At 38.5% G+C, this 26774-nt stretch overlaps 1 protein-coding gene across 1 annotated transcript in view; it reads right to left on the minus strand.

The window, feature by feature from the left end:
• rasa3 (RAS p21 protein activator 3) overlaps positions 1-26774 on the minus strand; it is a 68652-nt gene that overhangs the window by 15350 nt on the left and 26528 nt on the right. The window contains exons 4-17 of the mRNA XM_083522314.1: positions 25093-25187; positions 22336-22412; positions 14321-14401; positions 14086-14158; positions 10225-10298; positions 8805-8909; positions 8532-8688; positions 6973-7121; positions 5519-5633; positions 5304-5378; positions 4794-4917; positions 2809-2915; positions 2640-2717; positions 770-847 (exon numbers count right to left, since the gene is read on the minus strand). Coding sequence (XP_083378440.1) covers positions 770-847; positions 2640-2717; positions 2809-2915; positions 4794-4917; positions 5304-5378; positions 5519-5633; positions 6973-7121; positions 8532-8688; positions 8805-8909; positions 10225-10298; positions 14086-14158; positions 14321-14401; positions 22336-22412; positions 25093-25187 — 1388 coding nt within the window. The remainder of the gene's footprint in view (positions 1-769; positions 848-2639; positions 2718-2808; positions 2916-4793; positions 4918-5303; positions 5379-5518; positions 5634-6972; positions 7122-8531; positions 8689-8804; positions 8910-10224; positions 10299-14085; positions 14159-14320; positions 14402-22335; positions 22413-25092; positions 25188-26774) is intronic.

The raw sequence follows: 26774 nt of genomic DNA on the forward strand, positions 1-26774 counted from the left end.
AGGTTCTGGTGTGGCCTAGCCAGTCTCCAGACCTAAACCCAATAGAAAATCTTTGGAGGGAGCTCAAACTCCCTGTTTCTCAGCGACAGGCCAGAAACCTGACTGATCTAGAGAAGATCTGTGTGGAGGAGTGGGCCAAAATCCCTCCTGCAGTGTGTGCAAACCTGGTGAAAAACTACAGGAAACGTTTGACCTCTGTAATTGCAAACAAAGGCTCCTGTACCAATATTAACATTGACTTTCTCAGGTGTTCAAATACTTATTTGCAGCTGTATCATACAAATAAATAGTTTAAAAATCATACATTGTGATTTCTGGATTTTTTTTTTTAGATTATGTCTCTCACAGTGGACATGCACCTACGATGACAATTTCAGACCCCTCCATGATTTCTAAGTGGGAGAACTTGCAAAATAGCAGGGTGTTCAAATACTTATTTTCCTCACTGTATATGGAGCATTTTCATTCGGATTGGAATTTTTAAACTAATTACAATCCTCCATGTAAACACATCTAGTGTTTTTAAATCTGCTCTTAAAACTTTCTTTTTCAGGATAGCTTTAAAGTAATAGCTTTTTTTTTGTGATGTATCTGTGAGGTACATTTTATTTATTTAATAGAATTGTATTTGTATTTCCTTTTTTATGCTTTGAAATGTAACTTTTAAAAGAGCTATATAAAATGATGATAATGATGATGATGATGATTATTTGACCACAGCATTTAAACGGAAAAACCCACCACATGAATGCAAACGTAAGCAACTCACATTTTTCACAGCATCTGCATACTTCTGCTCATTGAAGTAATCGTAAAACGCAGCCATGTAAGACTCTTTAAAGTTGCCCTGGAGAACAGTGAGAGAAACCGAGATCATTATCACAAATATACCACAACTAATTGTTTCAAAGTTGTACATTCATTTACATCAAATCTCCAATTCTGCTGAATAAACTGTTCAGTCAGATAGCAACCTTTAAAAAGCAGCGATTTGTTTCCCACTGCTTCTGACCACGTGGATTACGCGGACAGGTGCTTCCTCCAACACACGTAAAGCCAAACTATGAGGGCCGTTCAAGCCAATCTGGGACTTTTAAGTTTATAAAATTAAAGAACTAATTTCAAGAAGTGGAAACTGCATGTATTTATGGATACGGTGCATTAGGAAAGTATTCACAGTGCTTCTCTTTTTACACATTTTATTATGTTACAGCCTTATTCCAAATGGATTAAATTCATTCTTTCCTAAAAATTACCCCATAATGACAGCGTGAAGCATAATGCCGCCGCCACCATGCTTCACTGCTTCACTGATGGTACTGGCCAGGTGATGACATGATGCTTGGCATTCAGGCCAAAGAGTTTAATCTTTGTTTCTCATGGTCTGAGAGTTCTTCAGGTGCCTTCTGGCAAACTCCAGGCAGTCTGTCATGTGTCTTTTACTGAGGAGTGGCTTCTGTCTGGCCACTCCTATACAGGCCTGATTGGTGGAGTGATACAGAGATGGTTGATCTTCTAAAAGGTTCTTCTCTCTCCATAGAGAAACGCCGGAGCTCTTTCAGTGTGACCATCGGGTTCTTGGTCACCTCGATCGCTCAGTTTCCATTAGCGGATGATTGAGGTCACTGTGCTCATTGGGACCTTCAATGCTGCAGAAATGTTTCTGTCCCCTTCCCCAGATCTGTGCCTCGATACAATCCTGTCTCGGAGGTCTACAGACATTTCCTTGAACCTCACGGCTTGGTTTGTGCTCTGACATGCACTGTTAACTGTGGTACCTCATATAGACAGGTGTGCCTTTCCAAATCATGTCCAAACTGAATTTATCACAGGTGGACTCCAATCAAGTTGTAGAAACATCTACCTAAAACATGCACCTAAACTCAATTTTAAGTGTCATTGCAAACGCTGTATATACTTCTGTACATGTTTTTTTTGTTTTTTATTTGTAATAAATTTGCAAGATTTTAACTTTTTGGAATACGGCTGTAACATAACAAAATGGGGAAAAAAGTGAAGCGCTGTGAATACTTTCCGGATGCACTGTATACGCCCCTGTTACATTTATACACTTTTCCCAGCGTTTATCTGCTGCTTGGAAAGATATACAAAGATTTGTCAGTGCCCTTGAACCTTCCTAGACACTGACCGAGATCGTCACGGGTTTGCCAACATTTACACCGTTCAAATGTCTTACTGCAGCTCATGCTTGATGTCATCTTTAGATATTCGCTGTTTTTATGCCTTCGTTTACAAGAAACTTCATCACCACCCACTGTTTCATGCACGCACTAACTCTGCTGTCTGTCATGTCTGTCATGTTTAGTACCACAATGATAGCATCCATTTTTTTACCTGTAAAATTAAAAGTCCCGGTTTGATTTGAATGCAGCTCATACATATCTTTTCAAAGTCTTGCTCATGCAGCATCGCAGGATGGAGTAACATACGAAGAGGAAATCGACCCTGTTCTGTACAAAACTCACAAGAGCTCACAGATGCAGATCACATAACTACGGCATTGTCAAACTTGAGATTCACACTTTTCTAACGACACGGCAAACATTTTTCTGTTTCGATGTAAAAAAAACCCCATTAAATGTGATAGTATTTTCAGAGACGTGGACTTTACAACTTACAGATTTAGACTTGGCAAGGCTCCCCAGGGTCTGGATGGTTTTCGAAATGAGCGTCAGAGTCCGTGATGTACAAGGATCCTTTCAGGTAAAATATGATATGGATATATTAAGGACGACACCAACACGCAATTAATGTATATTATAATGCGTATGGGGAGTAAACACTTACTGGATGATGTGGCCGAAGTTGAAAAAGGTTGGGTGATAGGATCGCTGGGGCGAAAAAACGCAGGAAGATGAAGCTACTGACGGCTGTGTATCTCACATCTTGGTCCACTGTGAACATCCACAAAACACATGGCCTATTTCTTCATCTTACCCATAATACTACATTGTATAGGTACATACACTTCACATAAGATCACTGAGCAGATCCTAATCTATTAAATCTAAACTCTAAAAAGATCTAAAAATGATCAAATCAAATTTGGGACTGTAGTCATATTTGTTTAATGTCACAGTAACAGTACAATATAATTGTTCAGCACTTACTAACAAAATATCCAAAAAAGGTTTGTTTTAATGGACTACATTTAGAATACAATAGAAAATAGAAAACAATATAATTGATCGTATTCCAGTTATAAAAGATCTACTGTGCAATGACTCATGCAACAAGAAAGAAACTTAATTCGGCAAACTGGAATGCACATTTTTAGCTTGAATGTAACTGGAACTAAGGCTGAATTTTGTGTGCCTGAGCATGTGGTCTATCTGACTAAAGCTCTAAAGCTAACATAGACTTTTCGACCTCAGACAAAGTAAAAACAAAGAAATCGCCCCCTCAGTTTAGAACTGGGGAACTTGCCATGGTCTAGGGTTCAGCGTTCAGCGTTCAAATCATCAGACATCAGATGATTAAAATAAGTTAATAAATTAGTAAATAAGTAAAATAAATTGATTCAATAAGTAGCTGTTTTGTGGAGGTTTTTCTGCTAGAAAGACTATTTTGTGTAGCTGGAGATGGTCCAACATGACTCATTAATATCATTTGACTCATTATTATCATTCTATTAGAGTCTTTTCACATAAACTGAGGTGATTAAGTAAAGTGTTGTGATAAAAATGATAATAGGAACATTAGAACCATAATAAATCATAGTAATTTGGATACTTAAGTACATTTAAAGGCAAATACTTTTGCTGTGAAAGTTTAAAGTGAGCAGTAAAATATTACTCCAGCACTTACTACTTACTTATATAGTACTTACTAGAGTACTATTTTACCTACTGTACCTCTACTTCAACTCAACTACATGGTTTGTGTACTTCATCCACCGCTGATATCAACAGTCTGCTACAATAATTTAGGACCACAGGTTGCATGAAAAGTTCTGTGTTTTAGCACCTATCACTGAACAGTCACCTCAACAATGATGGAACTGTAATAAATGAACATTTGGTGCCACCCAGGTTCCTTTTTTGAGTCTGGTTCCTCTCAAGATTTCTTCCTCATAGCATCTCAAGGAGTTTTTCTTTGCCACAGTCGCCACTGGCTCAATCATTAAGGGGAAAAACTTACAAGAAACTTATAGGCACTAAACTTATACAATGCAACTTCAAAACCTCTTTATCTCTGTAAAGCTGCTTCGGGAGAATGTCCTTTGTTAAAAGCACTCTACGATTAAAACGTAATTAAACTGAACTGAACATATATGCTGTTTTTTTTCTTTTTCACCTCAAAGCTCAGACACAAAGAGATTGCAAATGACATCATTCCTAAAAGCCTTCGTTGGAACGTTCTCCAATTTGTGTATAACGTCACTACAATTTGCCTCGCTGTCCAGCAGGTGGCATCATGCAAACTCTAATTCCACCCTGCTGCTGACTTCCTTCGAATACCAGCGACAGTGAGCAGGGGGTGAAAGCAAATGAGGACATGGCAGGACATGCAGAGTGACTGAAAGGGATAAAGACCAGGCAAACAAAAACTACATTTCTACTAAACTTGTGGTAACGCACACACACACACACACACACACACACACACACACACACACACACACACACACACACACACAGAGAAGAACTCTGATCTGGGTTTAAAATTGACACTGAAATGCACCGGCAGCACTAATGAAAGCAAGAGACTATTTAATGCTTCAAGGCATTCGGTTGCTAATTCAAGGTCACTCGAAGTGTGTACGCGGTTACCTTGGAAACGGGTGGCGGCAGATTCTCGTAGCGAGAAGAAAATGTCGCACATGACGGTGGGGCATCTGACGCCAGAGGTAGTGATGACGTTGAAGATGCGGTCCACATATTGCCGCAGGTTCTCCTGATTATAGAAGGGCAGGTGAAGGACCACACACACACACACACACACACACACACACACACACACACACACACACACACACACACACACACACACAAAAACACATACTGCTGAGGAACATTTATGCATAGCATCGAGTTTGTGCTATCAAGTAGATAAAGACAGACAACTGTGAAAACATTCGGAAATTAGAGATGCCCTTCAGAACCTCCAGCCTGGCGTTCTGTCCGTCTATATTGCTTTGTCGCAGGTAGTTCAGTGAACATGCCTGCAGGATCACATGCTTTTGTAAACCCATAAACAGCCTCAAATGCATCCACACACACACACACAAGGAAACCACACACAGGCTCATAAACATGCAGGCTGAGAGAAGTATGACTCACCCTGTTGGTCTCTAGATTCTCTGATTCCTTTAGCTTTACAGGGTCGATTTCACAAGGCTTGTGATCCGTACAGATCTACGCCACAGAGCACACACACACACAAACACACACACACACACACACACACACACGCACACACACACGCACACCATTCAAACACACATATAGAATTCGTCACAGAATTTTCAACATGATGACAGAAAAAAGTGACTCACCTCATCGATAATGGGCTTGAGAGTGACCTGGAGATAGTGCATTCCTGCTAGCTTCATGGTCTCGTCGATGCATTTGGACGTTAACGAATTGCCCCGAAATATTGTGTTAGGATCCCTGAGGGACAACAAGACAGACAGAGAGAAATATTTACTTCATTGCCATCGCATAGTCAAGGTACACAGCAACAAAATGCATGTACCAGAAATGCAAATAGTAGCAATTGTAGCAAATTGATAAGTGCAAATACATCGATCAGGCATAACATTATGACATTACAACATTATGAGCAGTGAAGTGAATAACACTGATTGTCTCTGCATCATGGCACCTGTTAGTTTGCGGGATATTTTTAGGCAGCAAGTGAACATTTTGTCCTCAAAGTTGATGTGTTAAAAGCAGGAAAAAGGGGTGAGCGAGCGAGTTTTATGAGGGCCAAATTGTGACGTCTAGACGACTAGGTCAGAGCATCTACAAAAACTGCAGCTCTTGTGGGTTTTTCCCGGTCTATAGTGGAAGGAACAGTGGAAAAACGGTGATATGGGTGACAAGGGCTCATTGATGAACGTGGGGAGCGAAGGCTGGTCCGTGTGGCTCAAACTGCTGAAGAAGTTCATGCTGTTAATGCTGTAAGGGTCAAAACTGTTTGCCACCAAAAGGGGGACCAACACGATATCAAGCAGGTGGTCATAACGTTATGCCTGATCTTTGTGTGTGTACAGCATGTAATATATAAGTGAATAAATCGTGGACAGCAGATACATATAAAGGCTGTGGGCCATGTAAAAAGCATGCAGAAGCTAATGAGCGAGTACACTAAGAATAAATATAAACATATATATTAACAACCATTTATTTATTAGAAGTCATATTAGTGCAGGAGGTATGTAAGGCACAATATGAGTAGATAATGTGGGACATAACAATGGACAATATTGGATAATGTGCAATGTATGTACACATAAATACAGATGATATACAGATATCAGGATGATCTAGAATATACAATGAGTTATATACAGGATAATTAAATAGAATGTTTGAATTGAATTATGCTATTATATACTGTATATACAGACTGTCCAAAATGATATAGGATATAGGGGTGATGCAGAACTGCAGAGATCACGACTAACACGTTTATTTATTAATACCCAAGAATCAATTTGCAGCCCTATAAATACAGAGGTGTGGGAATCTAGAATTCTTAGTGCTCAATTGGATTTCAAGCTGCCAAGACATGATTATGGTCTAAGACTCCGTGTGTCTCCATTTTTTATTGTTATTTGATTCATATTTTAACACTATTTCGACACTTTTTACTGTAGGAGCAATTCAGATTAAACTCAATAATGGCACACAAATGAATGTAAACCCCATATCAAAATATAAAAATAAGTGTGTGTGTGTGTGTGTGTGTGTGTGTGTGTGTGTGTGTGTGTGTGTGTGAACTCACTGTGTGCGGTTAACCTCTGCATTGGCGATTGCACTGACAAAAGGCACGATTTTGCCGTAATGCAGAAAGAGACGAACAAGTGGGACAGCTGCTTCCTGCTTCTCCCGGCATACTTCTCCAAGGACGTGGGCTGCTGATGCTGAGACAGGCTATGATAGCGCACACATGCGTGCCCGCGCACACACACACACACACACACACACACACACACACACACACACACACACACACATATATTAGATTAGATTCGATTCAACATTATTGTCATTGTGCAGAGTACAAGTACAGGGCCAGTGAAATGCATTTAGCATCTAACCAGAAGTGCAAATAGCAATGTATATAAATAAATAATTATATTGTAAATATATAAATATACATATGTATATACAAGAAATGTATTATTGGAGTGCAAAGGTGCAATATATTACAAATAATAATTTATAAGGGTACAAATGTAAAGAAAGTATATATATATATATATATATATATATATATATATATATATATATATATATATATATATATATATATATATATATATATATATATATACAGTATTCCCCCTGTTTATCGCGGTGGTTACGTTTAAAAACCGCCCGCAATAAACTAAAAAACAAACGCCACCCCAAAAATGCTATTTTATGTATACAGTATTGTATACTGTATTAACATTTTACTTCATTTTATAATTAATAATTATATTTATATTAATAAATTGCATCATAAAACAATTATCTATAAGTTTTTTGGTCTATCGTATATCATATATCATAACAAACTACCATCAATGGAGGTATTAATGTCTATATTTGTACAGTAGATCTGCAAAGGCCTGACCTACAATAAACTGATATCGATCCAATCAGCACACAGTCTCTTATAGCAGGCTTGTTACCTTTCCCCAGTCCAGTGATACGTTTTCTAAATGAATTTGATTGGTCACTGGAACGAACACTATGAAAAATAGTGTGTAATGGTGACTATTTTTTAATTCATGTTTAAATTTTACTATTAGATGTATTAGTGCTATTAGAAGACACTACCAAGTTCATCATAATTATACAATGGATTGACATGGAGAGCCACATGGCAAAGTAGTTTTTACTCGTCAACTGTACATTACAGCACAGTGCAATTCTTTCTTCGCATATTACAGCAATGTTTGGAAGGTGAGGTCACAGAAAGCACGGATAGTAAAGGGGCTAAGAGTGACAGCTTGGCAACACCAGGACTGGAACCCGCAACCTTCCGCTCAGTAACCCGGACACCATCCAATGAGCAACCACTTCTCCAACACTTTACCTCTGACTTTTTGTAGATTTGAAAGCACTGAATTTACTGCACTTTTTCTGTCTTCAAAACCAGGTGGGTCCAGTAACAATACAATCCTAACCATATTTCCTATTCATATTTTCCTAACTATACTTCTTTTTTGACAATCAATAAAGGGCCTCAAGAAGTTCAAAAAATTGTAAAGTCAAGTCCACCGGATTTGACCTATTGCACCTCTAAACAAATCTAGTTTGCAAAAGTAAACACACAAACACCGAGACACTCACTTTCATCTGTGCAGACTGCAAAAGCAGATCAGTGAGGTCACTATAGCACTCTGAAGGAAAGACGTGATCCTCTGTGTAAACAATGTTGAGTCTTAAAGAACCCAGTTCATCTGCCTTCACCGACTTGCTGCCGTTATCCCTCGGTTGAAGGAAGTACCTGAAAGACAGAGAGAGATTGGATATTTGCCAGCTCTTAATTATACCTATAAAAAAAAGAGGAAGCTGTGTGGCTATAAGATTTAGTGTTCTGATGCTGAGATGGATGAGTAATACCATGCATCATGAATGCCCTCCTGGCCCAAAACCTTCAGTGGCACCCGAACACCTCCTAAAAACTCGTCTCCAAACTTCAGGTTACTGGCGTTCCACAGATCCACCCTGGACAAACCAAATCAAAAAAGACAGATCAATCATCATGCCATATTCAAGATGAAGAACCCCCTGAGGAACAGTACATTATAACATCTTGCACCACACAACAGTTGAATTCTCAAAATAGATGGTCAGAATGTGTTTTCTGTAACAGTAGTTCTGATAAAAGTTCTAGCTGTGAGGCCTATAGTCAATGTCGGGTGCTCCGGAATTTTTTTATTAAAAGATTGTTGATATGGTTGATATGATTGGTACGTTTTCTGTGAGATGATTTGTTATTTGTCTCCATTGTAGCAAATAACAGCATGTGTAAATAATAAACTGGAACCATTTGCTTTGAACTGGGAAAAATTCACTAATTATCTCATTTATTATCATTTTATGATTTGAAGAAAGATCACTCTTATATGAACATAGTTTCTTTTCTGATGAGCACAGTACAGTAAACATAATGGCATATACTGATATGTACACATGCATGTAGAGATGAAGATGTACGTGTGTTTATACACTTATATTTATATATATTTTATATATAGGGTATTTAGTTATATAATGTGCAACATACATCTGATGGAAAGTTTCTTTTTCTTTGACAAATAGTATATTAATAGTGTATTAAACAAACTCCATTTGTTTGTCAACAGTCAGAAGGAAGTTATAATTTTTCAGCTTTGAGAGTGAAGCAGAATAACTGTTTATCTGTGTTATAATCTAAGCCACAACAGGAACTTGTTATGGGGATTCACGTCATATTCAAAGCACTTAAATAAAATACTCACAAAATTTAAATAAAATTAGAATATTCAAAATGCTGTATTATATTTCTTTTTTAATGCTGGATGTACAATTTATGGACAAAAGTATTGGGACTCCTGACATTTGCAGCCATATGTGATTCTTCCCCAAAACTATTACCACAAAGTTGGTATTGTACAACGTTCAATTTTCCCTTTATATAAACTAGGAGACCCAACCCTGTTCCAGCTAACCAATGCCCTTGCACAAAGCCAGCTCTGTGAAGATATGGAGTGGAAGATCTTGCTTCTATAGAGCTCTGACCTCAATGAACACCTTTGGGATGAATGTGAAAGCTGACCGCACCCCAGGCCTCACCTACATCAGTACCGGACTTTACTAACACCCTTGTGACTGAATGAATCTACCACAAATCTCTAGTGGAACATCTTCCCAGAAAAGTGGCGGTTATTATAACAGCAAATGAGGACTAAATGCGGAATGGGACGTATAAAAAGCACATATGAATCTTATGGTCAAGTGTCCACACACTTTTGTGCATACTTTATATTCTGTCTCATACCTGAGAGCTAATTTATCCACATCTTCCTCCTCCACGTCAAACTGTCGCTTTGTGTAGTTGAGTGGTCTGGTGATCTGCAAGGACACAGAAATATTAAAGTGTTAGATTATCATGCAGATGGCACATACTGTATATAACAGTGTTTGTGTTTTTTGGACGTATTGAAACGATCCGTTTTGCTCAGTCACTATTAAAAATAGGGTTTCTGTGCTTCTGAAATTCCTAGACAGGGAAAGTGTTCTACTTCCTCTCATCTAATTTTAGCCGTGCTGCAATCGGTTTCTTTTCTTAAGAATGATCATTATAACAAATGGTGCTCACAACAGTGGAAACTACAGATATGTTGAAGTAAAACATTATGTGAAATTGAATTCATTTTCAGGATTATTTTGCAAGTGAACTGAAATTTTCTTTCATATGGTAGTGCACTCATGCGGTACCAGTCACAAGTGCGCAATTTATGACTGGGGCTAAAAAGCACTGGTTTGAAAACTTTTTCCGCAGATATTTTCATGGCACACCTGTATAAAAGGTCAGTTATGCAGAGCAGAAATAAAAAACAAAACCTGGTATGTGTGTAACCTCTGACTGACACAGTGACAAAAAAAACTTCTTTGTGTACTGTAACTGACTCGGGCAGAATTTGCATATAAGGTCAGAAATTGAACAGGATGTTGTGGGCCAGGTGATGTACATGTCCGCTTGTTGGGAGGCAGAAAACAGAGGAACGGGACAGCACTCAGCTTCATCGTGGCGTTATTCCAGATTGGCCAATGAGGAACGTCTGAGCTGGCATGAGATGTGCTTTCCTTAATGAAATCCTGCTTGGAAAGTCTTAGACTGGCGAGCTGCTGCAGTGTGTTATCACTATGAAGACCAAGTGATCCAGTGTAGGAAACTGATGCAAGACATTTGATCGAATAGCTTTCATTTGCTAACCTCCTGAATAAAGCTTTAATTTTGTAATTTTTAATATGTTGCTTTTGTATGGGATGGGATGAGGAATAGGATGAGCATGTGCCTAATACAAAGCTGTGCATAAATGTATGGAGATACAAATCAACATCAAAATAGAGAAAAGAAAGATTTGGGGTTTGACCATTGCTTATAAAGAATGGTGAAAAAAAAACCCCTCATTTCACAGCCATATCACACTCAACCCCATAGCTGCTCAGTTGTATGAATGACATAAACGTAAGTCACTCTGATTAAGTGCGTCTGCCAAATGATGTAAATGAACATGAAATTGTTTTATGCGTTTATATAAAAGATTAGAAATCCCAAACTATATTAACCTGACAGGATGTCTACAGTGTTAATAAAACACACACTTAACAACTGCTGTAAGGAGAAAAGCATTTCAGAGCATACACCATACAGAACCTTGATATGGATGGTCTACGACAGCCAAAGAAATAGACTCTTATTAGCCAAGTTATAAAACATACACCACCCCTAAACATATTCATCATTACTCCGTTGTATTTTAATGTCCTGTACATGGTTTAAAGTAGAAAAATAGAGATCCTAGAACAAGTTCAGCAAATAATGAAGTTCCTCTTATGGTATTACTTAAGTAATTCAGTAAAACCAGTAAATCACTGGCAGCACTGCAACGTTTTGTGATCTGGAATAATTTGCAATAATTTCTGAGAGGAAAAACATGCAGTCTGTCACGTCCGGGATTGCGAAGCAACATCCTGATTACCATTCCACTTTTAAAAGACTAAATCCCCGCAAGGAGTTGTAACATATAAACCACCTAAACCAAAAAACGATGAAACAGATGGTTACATGATATGATACACTGCATGGACAAAAGTTTGTGGACACCTGAACATAAGATTCGTATGTGCTATTTATTAAACTTATTTATTAAATTTATTCGCTCTTATAATAACCTCCACTGTCCTGGACAGATGATGAAGATTTTGAAGTGTGCTTGTGGAGGTTTGTGCTCATTCAGCCACAAGGGTGTTAATAAAATCAGGTAGTGATGTAGGTGTAGGTGAGGAGGCCTGGGGTGCAGTCAACGTTCACATTCATCCCAAAGGTGTTCAGTGAGGTTGAGGTTGAAGCCCTATAGCAGGCCATTTAAGATCCACTCCAACTCATGTAAACCATATCTTTCATGGACTTTGTGAAAATTCTACCACATCCAAAGACGTCCTATACCACTGTGTGACTCCAAGTTTGTGGTAACCAGAGGTGAAAAGTAACAAATTACATTTACTTGCGTTACTGTAATGGTGGGGTTTTTTTTTTGTGTGTGTGTGTGTGTGTGTGTGTGTGTGTGTGTGTGTGTGTGTGTGTGTGTGTGTGTGTGTGTGTGTGTGTGTGTGTGCGTGTGTGTGTTTCAACTTTTTAATGTAGTTTTACTTAAACTTAAGTTTACTTAACTGCATTTTTAATCATATCTTATACCAAGTAAAATAAATAAATAAATAAAAAATAAGATAAAGGAGAAAACTACTGCACTGATTGATGGACGGGAGAACAAACGAGCTAAACTCATAAGAAAGAAAGATGGAGATGAACAAGACAGACAGCAGTGATTCAGACGCAGCTGAAAGCGGAATTTTTTTTGTTGTTATTGCACTTTAATTGGTAAAGTGTTCCTTAAGTTAAAAACAACTAGTTTGAGATTTATAAAAAATGTAAGGGGGTTAAAAAAAGTAACCTGGGAAATTTTACATTTTACTTTTTATCTTTATTTAAAATTTAATTGAAGTAACTGGACTTTTACTTGAGTAGAATATTTATTACTATATCCACCTCTGGATGTTAACAGACTGGGGAAGAACCACATATGGTTAGAAAAGCCATAAAGCTGAAGAAGTGTCCGAATAGCTTTTTTGTCCGAATTATAGTGTGCATTGTTTATTAGTTGTCGTGTAGTTCTTTAATGAAATGTGGGACGGCTTGGTTGTAGTGAGCACGTGCTGTGGTTGGTGGTGAGGTATGTGGCACTGCGATGAACTCCGGGCTGTAGGGTTCGGTATGTCTGCGTGGCATGCTTTGTGTGGGAAAGACTGTGACTGTGAGAGCGATGAGATCAATGGAGTGGATTGTGTATCTTGCAGCAATTGGAATCAATCCTGCCGTTGTCTTCTCTTGTCCACCGGTCTGTGCGAGTGTGCCAACGGAGCCATTAGACAGTTTTGTCCAGGATGGTCAACATGAAATAAAGTGGCAGAGAACAAGGACAGGCAAGTCAATACAGAGTTCTCAATATGGCGAGTTCGAGAGGTTATCGTTTCCAGCCCTCGTCTCATGGGAGTTTAAACATCAACAACTCTGCTGGGGTTTCTCTGAAAGCAGTGTGTCGGGTGTGGACATGTTCTTCTTCCGTTTTGATCCTCATACTTGCACTTGTGTTGTGTTTTTTTTTTTTTTTTCCACAGCAGTCAACCACATCTAATCACTTCTCACAATCTGCATTCAGTTAGTTTGTAAACGATGCGTAGACATGGTTTCGAGAGGTCACGAGGGTGTGGACGCTCGTCAAGCGGAAAACCACAAACTGTAAGCTTCAACCTTGAACACTGCGACTGCAATTAATACGAAGAATCTTAAATGGGAAGTATTTCATCCAAAAATGTTCACAAATGCAGAGCAAATACCAGCACCGAGCTGCGTGTGATCAGCTTTTACACATTCGATCCGAAGTTTTTATGTTGTAAAAATAAGTCAAATTCAAAAGTATGCACCGTGCATAAAATCTCAGGCTTCATTTTACATTAGTGTAATAATTATAGTCCCCAGAATAGTTCTACCGGTTAATGTTTACACAGAAAGAATTACATTCAGAGATCCTGAATCTCTGAATCTCAGAGTCTCATCTGCATTTTTTTTTTCTACCTCAAAGTAGAAGACTTCGTCATACTGAGGGTTGTTGGTTTTCCGCTTGACCTTGGTCTTTTTGGCTTCCGATCTGTTCAGGATGACAAAGACAGGAAAGAAGAGAGAGAGAAAACGTTTGAAATTCTGACAAGACATTGACAGAAACTTTTCTTTTTTTTTTTTTTTTTTTTACGATATATGCTACTACAAAAATATGAGAAGGTTGTTGTTCTGGTGTTGTGGTGGATTTTACCTGGATGGCCCTTGCAAAGACACTGCAGCGTAAGGATCACACTGTCCATTAACAATTGGCAAGTCTTGGCACTCGAGCACTCTGGGAAAACAATAAACAGTAATCAGGATCATTAGGATTAGTATATTAAAGACAAACAAGTCTTGGTTTAAACCTGCCCTCATTTACATTTACATTTAGGGCATTTGTTAGATGCCCTTATCTAGAGCGACCAGAGCGACATTTATCTCATTCATACTGCTGAGCAGCTATGGGGTTAAGGGCCTTGCTCAGGGGTCCAGGAGTAGCAGCCTGGTAATGCCTGAACCACTGAGCATTGACTTCTCCGAGTGTAAGTTTCCAGTCTAAGCTCAAAGCGAATACAGTTACTACATGGCAGAAAGAACAATATGATCAAACCTCTTTTCTTAAACCTAATACAGTCAGATCTACAGCACTGATGACTAAATTACAGTTACGATTACGAGCACAAAGACAGCTTTAAACATTCAAATAACATTTGAGTTATTTAAAATTGTGTCGTCTAGTTACCGCTTTATCTGTGTAAAGCTGGTCTGAGACAAAAAGCTCTACGCAAATAAAAAGGAATTGAAATTGAATTAACGCAGGCCTTGGAACCCATCCCCCCCCCCCCCCCCCCCTGGGCCTTGGATCATTTGGTAACAGGACCCACAGAAAGAACTACTTTTTCATTTTTATTTCCATTTTATTGTTTCATGCATTCAGCATTATTCAGTTGCAGTTATTTTTTTTATGCATCGATAAAACTAAGCTCCCACCGATTACGCATTATGGTAGGTTCAGACTCAATTCCGTTATATATTGTAACAAACAAATACAAAATTTAACCGTATAATATGTATAATAGTTAAATGATACGCATGTTGAAACCTGGGGAGGTCCACGATGAGGTCCGGAGCACTTGAACTGCAGGTGAATCACAAACATTTGGAAAATGATTCATTTTCTTAAAAAAACTGTGATGCCATGGCAGTGTATGTTAAAAACACTAGAAAATGGTGTGAATTATGAGGAAAAACCTTTGCTTGATGAAGTTGCATATTATACAGAAGGGTTTTCCACATTGGAAGACGTTACACATTATGAAAACACAACGATCAGGTCCAGGCAATATATATAAAAATGAAGTAAGCAAATATTAAGTAAATTATTAAGGTTTTAGAAAAAAATATATATATATTTTCTAAATCTAAATCTTTTTTTTATTTTTACCCCAATGTCATTTAAATGAATCGAGTATCAGCCACTATTTAAGTTGACCTGCAATAATGAAATATGGAGCAATTCCAAATCAACCAGAGTATAGGATATAAAGCTTTTAATAATCCCATCCTAAATAACCACCACATGACAGTGCAACAGTTCATGCATAAAGTTCTCTTATGTAACAACCAACATCATTTATCTGCACCAACCCCTGTGATCTCATGTAAAAAAATTCGGCCTGACCTCTACTCTATTGAACACCTATGGAATGAACTTGAACACTGCACTCCAGGCCTCCGTACCTCAGCTTGTGGCTGAATTACCATAAATCTTCATAAGCACACTTCAAAATCTAATGGCACATCTTCCCAGAAGAGTTGAGGTTGTTATAACAGCAATTGGAGAATAAATGGGGAATGGGATGTTCAAAAAGTACATACCAATCTTATAGTCAGGTGTGGAACCGCAGACAATTGGGTGTGCTTATTTATCTATGTAGCTCTTTATATTTTGATTATATATTATATTTATATATTATACATTATATTTTAACTAGCCAGGCACAACCTCTGTGCACTGGACTTGTTTCAATCTAACCCTCCACTTCCTCAGATCTGCTACAGGGGTAACTCTACACCACCTTCTGCAACATTTCTGCTACTTTCTGTTTAGTCCATCAACACAAAACCTATCCAGACTCTCATCTCAATCCATACTCAAAATAAAACTATAACTAGCTCCATCCCAGGATTCACTTTCATTCGAATTGGATGTAGTCTGATGGGATATTTGACAGCATTGCGGTACCTGGTGAAAACCACTGGTCCCAAAAATCACCAAGTACCGAATGAGCACCCGTTACTAAAATCTGAGCCTCGCAAAAGCTTAGATCCCATTCCGAAACCTTTTGTATCCAAAAAGTCAAAAACCACAGCCTTAAACAATGGAAAAATTGTTATTCTGTCTGATGAGTCCATTTTTACAATCTGGACATATTTATGTTTGGAAAAAGAATGAATGCCTTTAACACAAAACTCTTAACGATCATAGACGATCCATAGCACTATGAGTGGCCATGCTTTGGAAATCCTAAGGGTCCAGTGATTACTTTGCACGCTTTTATAACACTCAATCGAATAAATTTGACGTCATTGCATCCACACTCTTTCCTAAAGATGGTTTCCCAGGTTCATCAATCCCCAACCCATACTGCTAAAATGATTGGTTTGATGAACAACAGAATGATACCAGCTGCTTTGCATGGCTCCTAAATCACCAGATTAAAACAGGAAGATTTTCTTCATTAAGGATCACAAACACCCTGCATATGAGGGTCCACAAGGCATTCCAGACTTGTATAACAGCATTCCAAGTAAGAATAAAGATGTCCTGGAGGCAAAAGTTGGTCCTGTGCATTAACAGTTTTTCACTGTAGGTCGCTGTCATTTTTTTTTCTTCACCACCTGCACATGCTAAAACGGTGAACTCAGCACCACACAGCCATGCTTTAGTATTTAATGATCCTATATTATACAGTATATATAAATAAGGTCAAGTTAAGCATGTTAAAATCAGCACTGAAAGGCAAAAACATCTCAATTAGATTATCGGTATAATTTGGAATGCTTGGAAATTATACACAGGACAGTAATGCAATTGTGCAACTAAAACTATTAAAGATGTAGTCCTTAAGTGAAATTCCGAAAGATTGGAATCATGAGAAAACACGGACCCCGGAGACCTCACCATGAGGAACTTTTCCTGCAAAACATTTGATAAATTTATCAAATACCAATGATATGAATGCATCCTTAACGATTGTACAGATGTTGACGTGGTCGCATATGAGCTTAGTAAAAAGAAATACAACTCACATCACCTTGGTGACCCAAACGTTTTTTTTTTTTTGCTAATAATTCAATTACTGAAAAATATCTAAGAGATGCTGACAATTCTGAAGAGCAAGTCGAATCACAGATTTGTCACTCGGTGTATTTTTGAACGCTGTTGCCTGGGCAGCAACCAGCAATCTGGAACTAATCAGATTTCATTTCACTCAGTTTCCCAAAGAAATTGCAGCAGATCCAGAAGGCTTTAAGCAACTTAGGAAAGCTGGATTCAACACTAGGTTGGATTGAAACATGAACAATTCTGCTGGGTAAATCAGTATTCTATTTGTTTTTGGGTTTTTTATCTGAAAGGATGCTCAATAAGTACACAATATTTACACAAACGTTTGTGGACACCTGACCAAAGGATTGGTATGTGCTTTTTAAGCATCCCACTCCACATTTGCTCCCCATTTGCTGTTCTTAGAAACTCCACTCTTCTGGGAAGATGTTACATTAGATTTTGGAGTGTGTTTTATGGGGATTTGGGCTCATTTAGTCACTTGACTAAAGGTGTTGTAAAATCAGTACTGATGTAGGTGAGGTGACATGCAGTCAGTGTTTCAATTAATCCTAAAGGTGTTCAATAGGGTTGAGGTCAGAGCTCTATAGCATATGTCTGCATATTAACCAAAGACCTCCATTAATAACTATGTAGTTTACTGGTTTCACATCAGACATTAACGCTGGATTTAGGAATCACCTTCTGACCTAAACGTATGCTATTTTTAAAATACAGGATGATAAAAGATCATTTCATTTAAGGAAGTTGCCCTTATCCAGAGCGACTTAAAACTGAGCAATTGAGAGTAATAAGCCTTGCTTAAGAAGACAGCAGTGGTAGTACTGGGATTTAAACTCATGAACTTCTGGTTTAACATCAAAAGCCTTAACCACTGAGCTACCACCCTCCTTTCCATCTGGTCCATTGCAACTTATCATGCTGTTATTGTAAAAGTGAATATGCTTCATATTCCTATATTCATCTGCTGCCATATGGTAAATGTGGGTATGTGGTAGTTTAGGGGAAGTTCAAGCTGCCACTGTTCGGTCCTTGAGCAAGGCCCTTAACCCTTTAAATGCTCAGGTATATATATAAAATGCTATAAATGTAAGTCGCTCTGGATAAGGGTGTCTGTCAAATGCCATAAATATAAATGTCACGTGTATCCATGCCACCAAACATTGCTATCAAGTGTTCATTCGTTTCCTGTGTCGTCAAGCACATCTGGGGTGATAACGGCTTTCAGTATGCAAAAAACACACAGCTACATATTACCCAAATGTCAATCGAAAATGCTTTGCATTTGGTTTCACTGGATGCAGATTAATTAATAAAGCTTAAAGTTTTTGACTATATAATTTGTATTTGTATTAGTATGAATATTATGAATTGATTTCCCTACAGTAAAAATGTTCAGTAATATGTTGGCTTCTAGGTAACATGGTGATGTCACAGCTCCCGGGTCCCTGGTTCGATCCTGAGCTGGAGTTAATGTCTAAGTCTTAACCTATTCATGCTCATAAGTGTCTATGTGAAATTACTAAAAGTATGAACGTATGTGTATGGACTGACATTCCATCCATGATTTATTCTCAACTAATACCTGAAGTTCCTGAATTAATAAAGATCTATGAATGACGCATAGCTTTTAAATTTGTGCATTAGCTGTAAACACTAATCATACTGTATTTATATTCATGGTATTTGACAGACACCCTTATCCAGAGCAAACTATACTTAACTCATTCAAACAACTGCACTTCTATTGGGGTTTATGGGCCTTATTCAGGAGCCCAGAAGCGGCAGGTCGGTGTAGTTGAGACTTAAACTCAGGATCTTTGGATCCCAATACCTTAACCATAACGCTACCACTTCCCTTAATTTACACAACCAAAAAATCTGAAAACTAAAAACATAACAATGAGAAAAACAACAGACTGTGTCTCTATCAGTTTCGTTTCCTTTACCACTGGGTTTCAGACCCTACAGTGTTGACAGCTTAGTAATAAAGGAACTGAAAAACACTCAAAGTAATCGAGTGCTCGCCGAATTAATAAGATACAAGCCACAGAAAGTGTGATATACGTGATATATGCTAAGTTTTTTGAGTATGTGCACTGATACATGCATCTGCAACGGAAAAGCGCAGCTCCACTCCACACTATTTAACGTGCTGGTGTGTCAGATCATGAAAAGTAACTCGGCGTACACAAGTGACTCATCCAGAACCCATTACTGCATAATGTCATTTCCTGAAAATAAACGATAAACTAATGTTTTTTAGATCGAAGCTGAACCGTACTCGCTTGGAACACGACTGACACTGACATTGACACTGACTGTTACTTTGTCTGACACAAAGAAACATCCGGCTGCCCCGCCTATATTACACACACACACTAAGTGACACACACGCACTCTAGCATTATTCATACTCATTTAGACAATAACACACACACACACACACACACACACACACACACACACACACACACACACACACACACCTTCTGCATTCATGTCGTAATATTTCTCTTCCTGGCTTTCTCTCTTCCACACACTCACATTACCACAGTGATCATTCACAGGACACAATGGACCAGTTTTTGGAAAAATGTACAGGTCATTCCAAGCCATTACAGAAGGCCATTAAACTTATTGGTGTACTTTGTTCATCCAGGCATAGCATGACCCTTTTGTGGTTCTACTCAGGTGTGTTAAAATGTACAGGCTGTGGGTGAGTGTGAGGATTGTTTAAATATGTTAACGAGGCAGCACTTCCTGAGTGCTAAGCCTGTTTGTGTAATACATGGCTGACCTGGTGCCTCAGCAGACCTTAAATACACCCTGACATACAACAATCCCTGAGTGCTGCCAACACTGAGAGCGGAAACACAATATGTACACTAACCGTCCACTTTAAAAGGAACACCTCTACATGTACCTGCTCATTCACAGAATCCAATCCTGTGGCTACAGACCAAAAATAATCACATGGTCATTTAATCTGAAATGTTACAGTTTGTGTGAATCTGTACCCATTGTTACCTCAGATTCGATTGATCAACAATCTACAGGTTGTTTTCTGAGGTGCTTCTCTGCTCACCACATTTGTAAAGAGTAATTATTTGTGGTACTATTGCTTACAGTGACAGCATTTCGCAGAGACCCTTAGAAAGTCAAGAGTGACTTAGTATATCATTTATACAACAACAAAAAGTTGAGGGACAAGGCCTTGTTTAAGGGCCCAGCATTGGCAGGGTGAAGGTCTGGGATTTGAACTCTGATAACCTTTTGATTGAAAAAAGTCAAACTTACACACTAAACCACCACTTTTCCAAGCTTTCGGTTTTGAATCTTGAATTGGTCAGCTCAAAACCTTCTCCTGTTAATGATCCCAGCAAATTAGATAATAGATACCTACCAAGTGCTACTCTAATATTTTGTATGAAAAAGCTAGAAACTGTTAGGGGGAAATCCCAGGACATCTAAAATACTCAAACAATCCCAGCACCAACAACCATGCCACTAATAGTCACACAGAGCATGGTGTATTTCCTATTCTGATATTTAGTAGTGGTCGACCGATTTATTTATTCCTGGAAAAACGGCAAAAAAAACTAATATCAATAGTTTTTCCAGGTAGTGTCCGTTGCTGGATCAGCTTAAATGGTCCTCTGTAGTTACAAGAGCAGCCTCTAGAGGCGAATCACTGACACCACATTCTGTTTGTTTTTACACGTGAGAATGAACTGAGAGCGCAATATTGTATTTATTAATTATAATTTATATTGTATTATTTACACAATTAAATTTTTTTATATAATTTATATATTCATATTTATTTTATTTAGCACATTTGCATGATTCATTACTGTTTTATTTTTCGTAATAAATTGTAGTACCATTTTACATAGATTGTTATGTTTAGTTTTTTTATCCAGTATCCATTTTAACAACTATTGGTCAATAAATCAGTTATCGGAAAGTACGACCCAATCTAGCTATTGATATCGGTAAAATCCACTATCCTTCAATATTTACACACTTTATTACGTATTTTGTTTGGCTAATTGGATAACTGTCTCAACAAGGAGGTAATTGCATATATTTTGCATATGCTATAGTTGAAGGAGGTGGAGGAGGAGGCTCAGTGGTTAAGGCGATAGGCTTTTGATCAGCAGGTCCAGAGTCCCTCTGGACATGAACATCTGAGCAATTGCCATAAATGTAAATGTTGAAGAGCATCAAAACCAAGACCAATCCATGTTTCCAAACCAAATGATCTGCCAGTTATTGCACACAAGTCCTCGCCTTTAACTGAGCTATGTTTCACAATGGCAAAGAAAACAGGTTCTAAAAATAAATGTGGAAAAAGACAAAGTAACACTCTTCCTCAGAGAATGCTGTTTATTTTCACATTCCATTTTGCCCTAAACAAATAGAAAAGTAGAAACATAAGGCAACGCTTTGTCTCTGACTGGAATGTAGCCCGCTAACATTTTTGTAGATCTGAAGCACGCCTGCAAATCTCTGATAAAACAGCTCTCTGAGGTCTACATTTAGCACTGATAGAGCTTAATGAACCCGGAGTCGGTGAAAAACGCAATGCAGAATGAATGCATGAAATAAAACCTGAGTCAGAATCGTTTTTTTACACTACTAATAAGCAGCGACTAGCAGAACTGGAATATTATAAAGAGAACAAACTGCAGCAGTGACCTATTTCTTTCAGAATTCTGCAGAACAAGTAAAAACGCAGCCCTTTCACAACTCCGAACCTCCTCTGAACAATATTGGGTTTCCGACATGAGCAGTCAGGTAATTGTGAAGTTCGCAGGGTCTCTATTGGCTAGCCGAGGGTGTGAATGGAGCGCGGGTATTGGCTGACTCACCGGGTTGCCAGCTTGTGGCAGACGACTCCGCTGTCTGTGATGACCTCGCTCAGACGCAGCTCCAAGTGAACCTTTCCCTGTGGAGGATGGGATGGCGTTACCATGGAGACACACACCACCCGATGAGAAAAAAAAGTGAATGAGAGAAAGAAGTGGATCTGAAAGTGTGTGTGTGTGTGTGTGTGTGTGTGTGTGTGTGTGTGTGTGTGTGTGTGTGTGTGTGCGAGAGAAGGAGAGACAGAGAGAAGGTATGTGGAGTATTTTTGCAGTTGCTTCATCATTACAAGAATGAAAGAATGTTTTTTTTTATTGTTTAGTTTTTTATTTATGAAGTGCAATTCGGTTTGAGTACAATTTTAATTTTTTCTATAGCGGATCATATTTAGAGAATGAAATGTTATTATGTCACTGACTTATGTGAGTATAAACGTCCTGATTATATTTATGTGTGTGTCTGAGTGTGTGTTTGTGTAAAACCCCTTTGAGAGCTGCACTGTCAAACTCCAGCCGACATCATCAACATGCAAATGAGACTTGACAAGCATCTGGAGACTCTTTCTCTTTTACACACACACACACACACACACACACACACACACACACACACACACACACACACACACACACACATAAAACAATGTGCTCTCTATGATTGGGGAAAGATGGTCCATCTTTCCTCTCCATTTCAGACTATTCCTTTCTTTCTATCTCTCGTCTCTTTCTCTCTCTCTCTCTCTCTCTCTCTCTCTCTCTCTCTCTCTCTCTCTCGCTCTCTCTCTCTCTCTCTCTCTCACACACACACACACACATTCACACACTTCCTTTCTTCACAGTCACGAATGAATACAACTGTGTTACTGGAGATCCGCTTTAGGGCAAATCTAGCCTTCTGAATAATACAGATGTTTCTTTCGGCTGAAGAGAGAATGTGTGTGTTTGTGTGTGTGTGTGTGTGTGCTAAATTCAGAAGTCAGGGTTCCTTCAAGTGCTCAGGGGAATTAACGTTTTTAGGTCAAATGCGAATCTCATTAAGAAAAAAATGTCTGTTTGTGGTAAATACACTTCATCGGTCCGCCCTACATTGCATGCACACACACACACACACACACACACTTAATTTTTATAGGTACACCATTGAACAGTGAATGAGTAAAGCACTGAGTATGATTCATTCATGCAGTCGCTGTCTAATCACTCTGCTGTAGAATCTCAATGAAAGCAAAAACCGAGCTGCGTTGAACTGCTGATCTACTTAAAGGTTCATTTACAGTTTTGTGAGAAGGATTGTGCTCGATTTACACAGACTGCAAGACTGTGCATTATGGTATGTGAGCTCATCTCACATGACCGAGCTTGACCACTTCCCTGACACAAATGTTTACGTTATTTATCTTATACAATAGTTTAAGAGCTTGTGAGCTCCAGGATTACACTGATCCTAAATTACTTCCTGAACTTACTTACTTAACCTGAATTATGTCACTTTAGACAAATATAATTGTGAATAAATAAAAGATTCAGACGGACCCACTAACTAGCAAGATGTTACAGGACCCCTATTTATTATTTAATATTACTGCATATACAGTATATGGAACAGTGACACGTTTTAGATTTAATATGCGCTATATGGACAAGTATTGGGACACCTGACTCTTCTTCACCAAACTGTTACTGCAATGTTAGAGGCACACAATTGTACAGGATCTTTGGATGTGGTAGCTCATTGGCGATAAATACACATAACTCACTTATATTTAAATATTTGGTCCTATAATTCTTAAATTCTGTATAGCTGCTTTGAAACAATGGCCATATAGAACTATATAGAAAATATAGTTCTATAGTTCTATATTTTCTATATAGCTCTATATTTTCTATAAATATAGCTCCATGAAGATATACTTGACATGGCTTGGAGTGGAAGATCTCCTGCTATAGAGCTCTGACCTCAACCCTACTGAACACCTTTGGGATGAATTAAAGTGCTGACTGCACCCCAGATCTTCTCACCTACCCTACGTGAGAAGATGGTAGCTCAGTGGTTAAGGTCCTGGGTTACTGCTCAGAAGGTCAGAGATTCAAGCCCCGGTATTGCCAAGCTGCCACTCTCAACCCTATATGCTCCAGGGGTCCTGAACCTGTGCTCTAAATATCACTGGGATGTGACTAGTATAAAGCACCTTTCTGTTCTCCTTTACCTGAATTTACTAACACCCTTGTAGCTGAATGAGCATCTCCAAAATCTCCATAACCACACTCCAAAATCTAGTGGAACATCTTTCCAGAAGACTGGAAGTTATTATAAGAGCAAATGGAGATTAAATGTGGGATGGGATGTTCAAAAAGCACATACAAATTTCATGGTCAGGTGTCCACAAACCTTTGTCTATATAGTGTATATTATGTGTTCAGCTATGAAACTTCATACCTGTGTGCTGTTATATATATATTAAAAAAACATATCAGTAATAAATATTGTAGAAAAAGCTGCATCAGTCGGATGTAATGGTTTTGATGCTGAATAGAAGCTGCCTCCTAATTGTACAAGGACACCGAGTGAACCTTAATCGCACGATTGTGCGCACAAGGAAAAGGGCCGACTGAGCAGCAAGAGTTGGTAGATGATCGATTACTCTCATGCTGCATTGTCTAAAATCAAATTAATGAATGTTTAAAATTATCAAGGGAGTGTGTTTACGGTTCCAGTCCTCCATTATAGACTTTGAGAGAAAGGAAAAAAGAGGAGTTACTCACCTGCACCTCAGAGTCTGCGCTGACTGGCTGTAGCTGGAACCAGGTGTCTTTGCCATGGTACTTCTGCAGGTCCTCCTTCTTCACTGCCACTTTGCCTGCGGACACAAGACCCATCACAACGCAGGTCTAAGAACAGTCTTTCTGCGCAGACGTAACATTCTTCATTTGTAACAAAAGATCCTAATATAAAAATGTACATACATTTTAAGAATCTAATATGATTTCAACGTGGGAACCAAGATCAATCAAGAACACTATTGGCACTATTAACACTATGGCAACCCTATTGAACACCTTTGGGATGAATTGGAACGCTGACTGCACCCCAGGCCTCCTCACCTCACCTACATCAGTACTTACTAACTTACTAACATCCTTGTCGTTATTGAATAAAATGTTTCCACTGCACCAAAGCTACTGTGTGGCAAACATTCAGTGCTGTTCCTGTATCCCAAACACTGCAGCAAGGGAAACAATGACAGTACACAGACAACACTTTTAATTACAGTGAACGCCACTCAGACCACGCTCATTACTCGCTATTGAAATCGGTGTGTCACTGAATAGAAATGGGTATAAATTTTGAAACCCGAGTACAAATCCTCTAATAAATCTAAATTACGAAGTTTGATTCGAAAAGGAGCTCAAAGGTCCTCATACGCCATGACATTTGTTTGCTCGCAAGCTTCTCGGCGCTGTAGTGTGCGCAGTACTAATATTCCGCATGTTAAATCTTATAGATATTACGCAGGAACCGACACTCAAACCCGCCCAGTTTTCACGTGAGGAAAGCGATGCATCTGTTTCTTCCTATGTGTGCGATTTGTTTCCTCGACCTGTCTACTATATATATTTTATTAACTGTGGATTTTGTTTTTCAGCACAAACACATTACCGTAATCACAAGCCTATCATTGGTTATCAGTCCAAACATCCTCGTGAATGGGTAAAGACACAAATACAGCAGGTATAAATGAGCAAACTTATTATTATTATTATTATTATTATATACTAATATTTTATTCACTAGCCAGACAAAATTGTAGAGAAGGTGAACAATTAGCTAAAACGCCTTCTATTACTTTTAAAATCTAATATCAGACTCAGACAATGTCCATTGTGAAAAGCGGCTATACAAATAAAATTGAATTGAATTGAATTTGTTTCTTTAAACCCTCAAGAGTTTCCTCTTTCCCATATTTAGCTGTCAGGATTCTGACTCTCAGTGTGTAGTCCGACTTTTTCCCCCTGTCTCGTTTTCCCATTTGAAAACGATCCTAATCTAAATTCACATAAACATTCAAAAAGTTATTTTTACACCACAGAATATGACCTCCAGAGGTCCCAGTCTAAACATCAGGAGCGTGTCTGGGTTCAGCAGAGACAGAAGAAAGCACTCCTGTACCATTTTATAGACAAGATTTAATATGGAATATACTATAAGCGCTAGAAAATCAAAACCAGCTTCATTAAATTTACATGGGTTGGTATGGAAGATCTGGAGCGGCCTGCTATTGATCTCTGACCTCGACCCTAATTAACGCCTTTGAGATAAATGTAAACGCTGACTGCATCCCAGGCCTCCTCACCTCACCTACATCAGTGCCTGCCTTGTCACACTCTTGTGGCTGAATGATCACAAATCTTCACAAGCACAAACCCAAATTCTAGTAGAACATCTT

This window comes from Silurus aristotelis (assembly GCF_946808225.1).
Source record: "Silurus aristotelis genome assembly, chromosome: 20".
NCBI classification, from domain to species: domain Eukaryota; kingdom Metazoa; phylum Chordata; class Actinopteri; order Siluriformes; family Siluridae; genus Silurus; species Silurus aristotelis.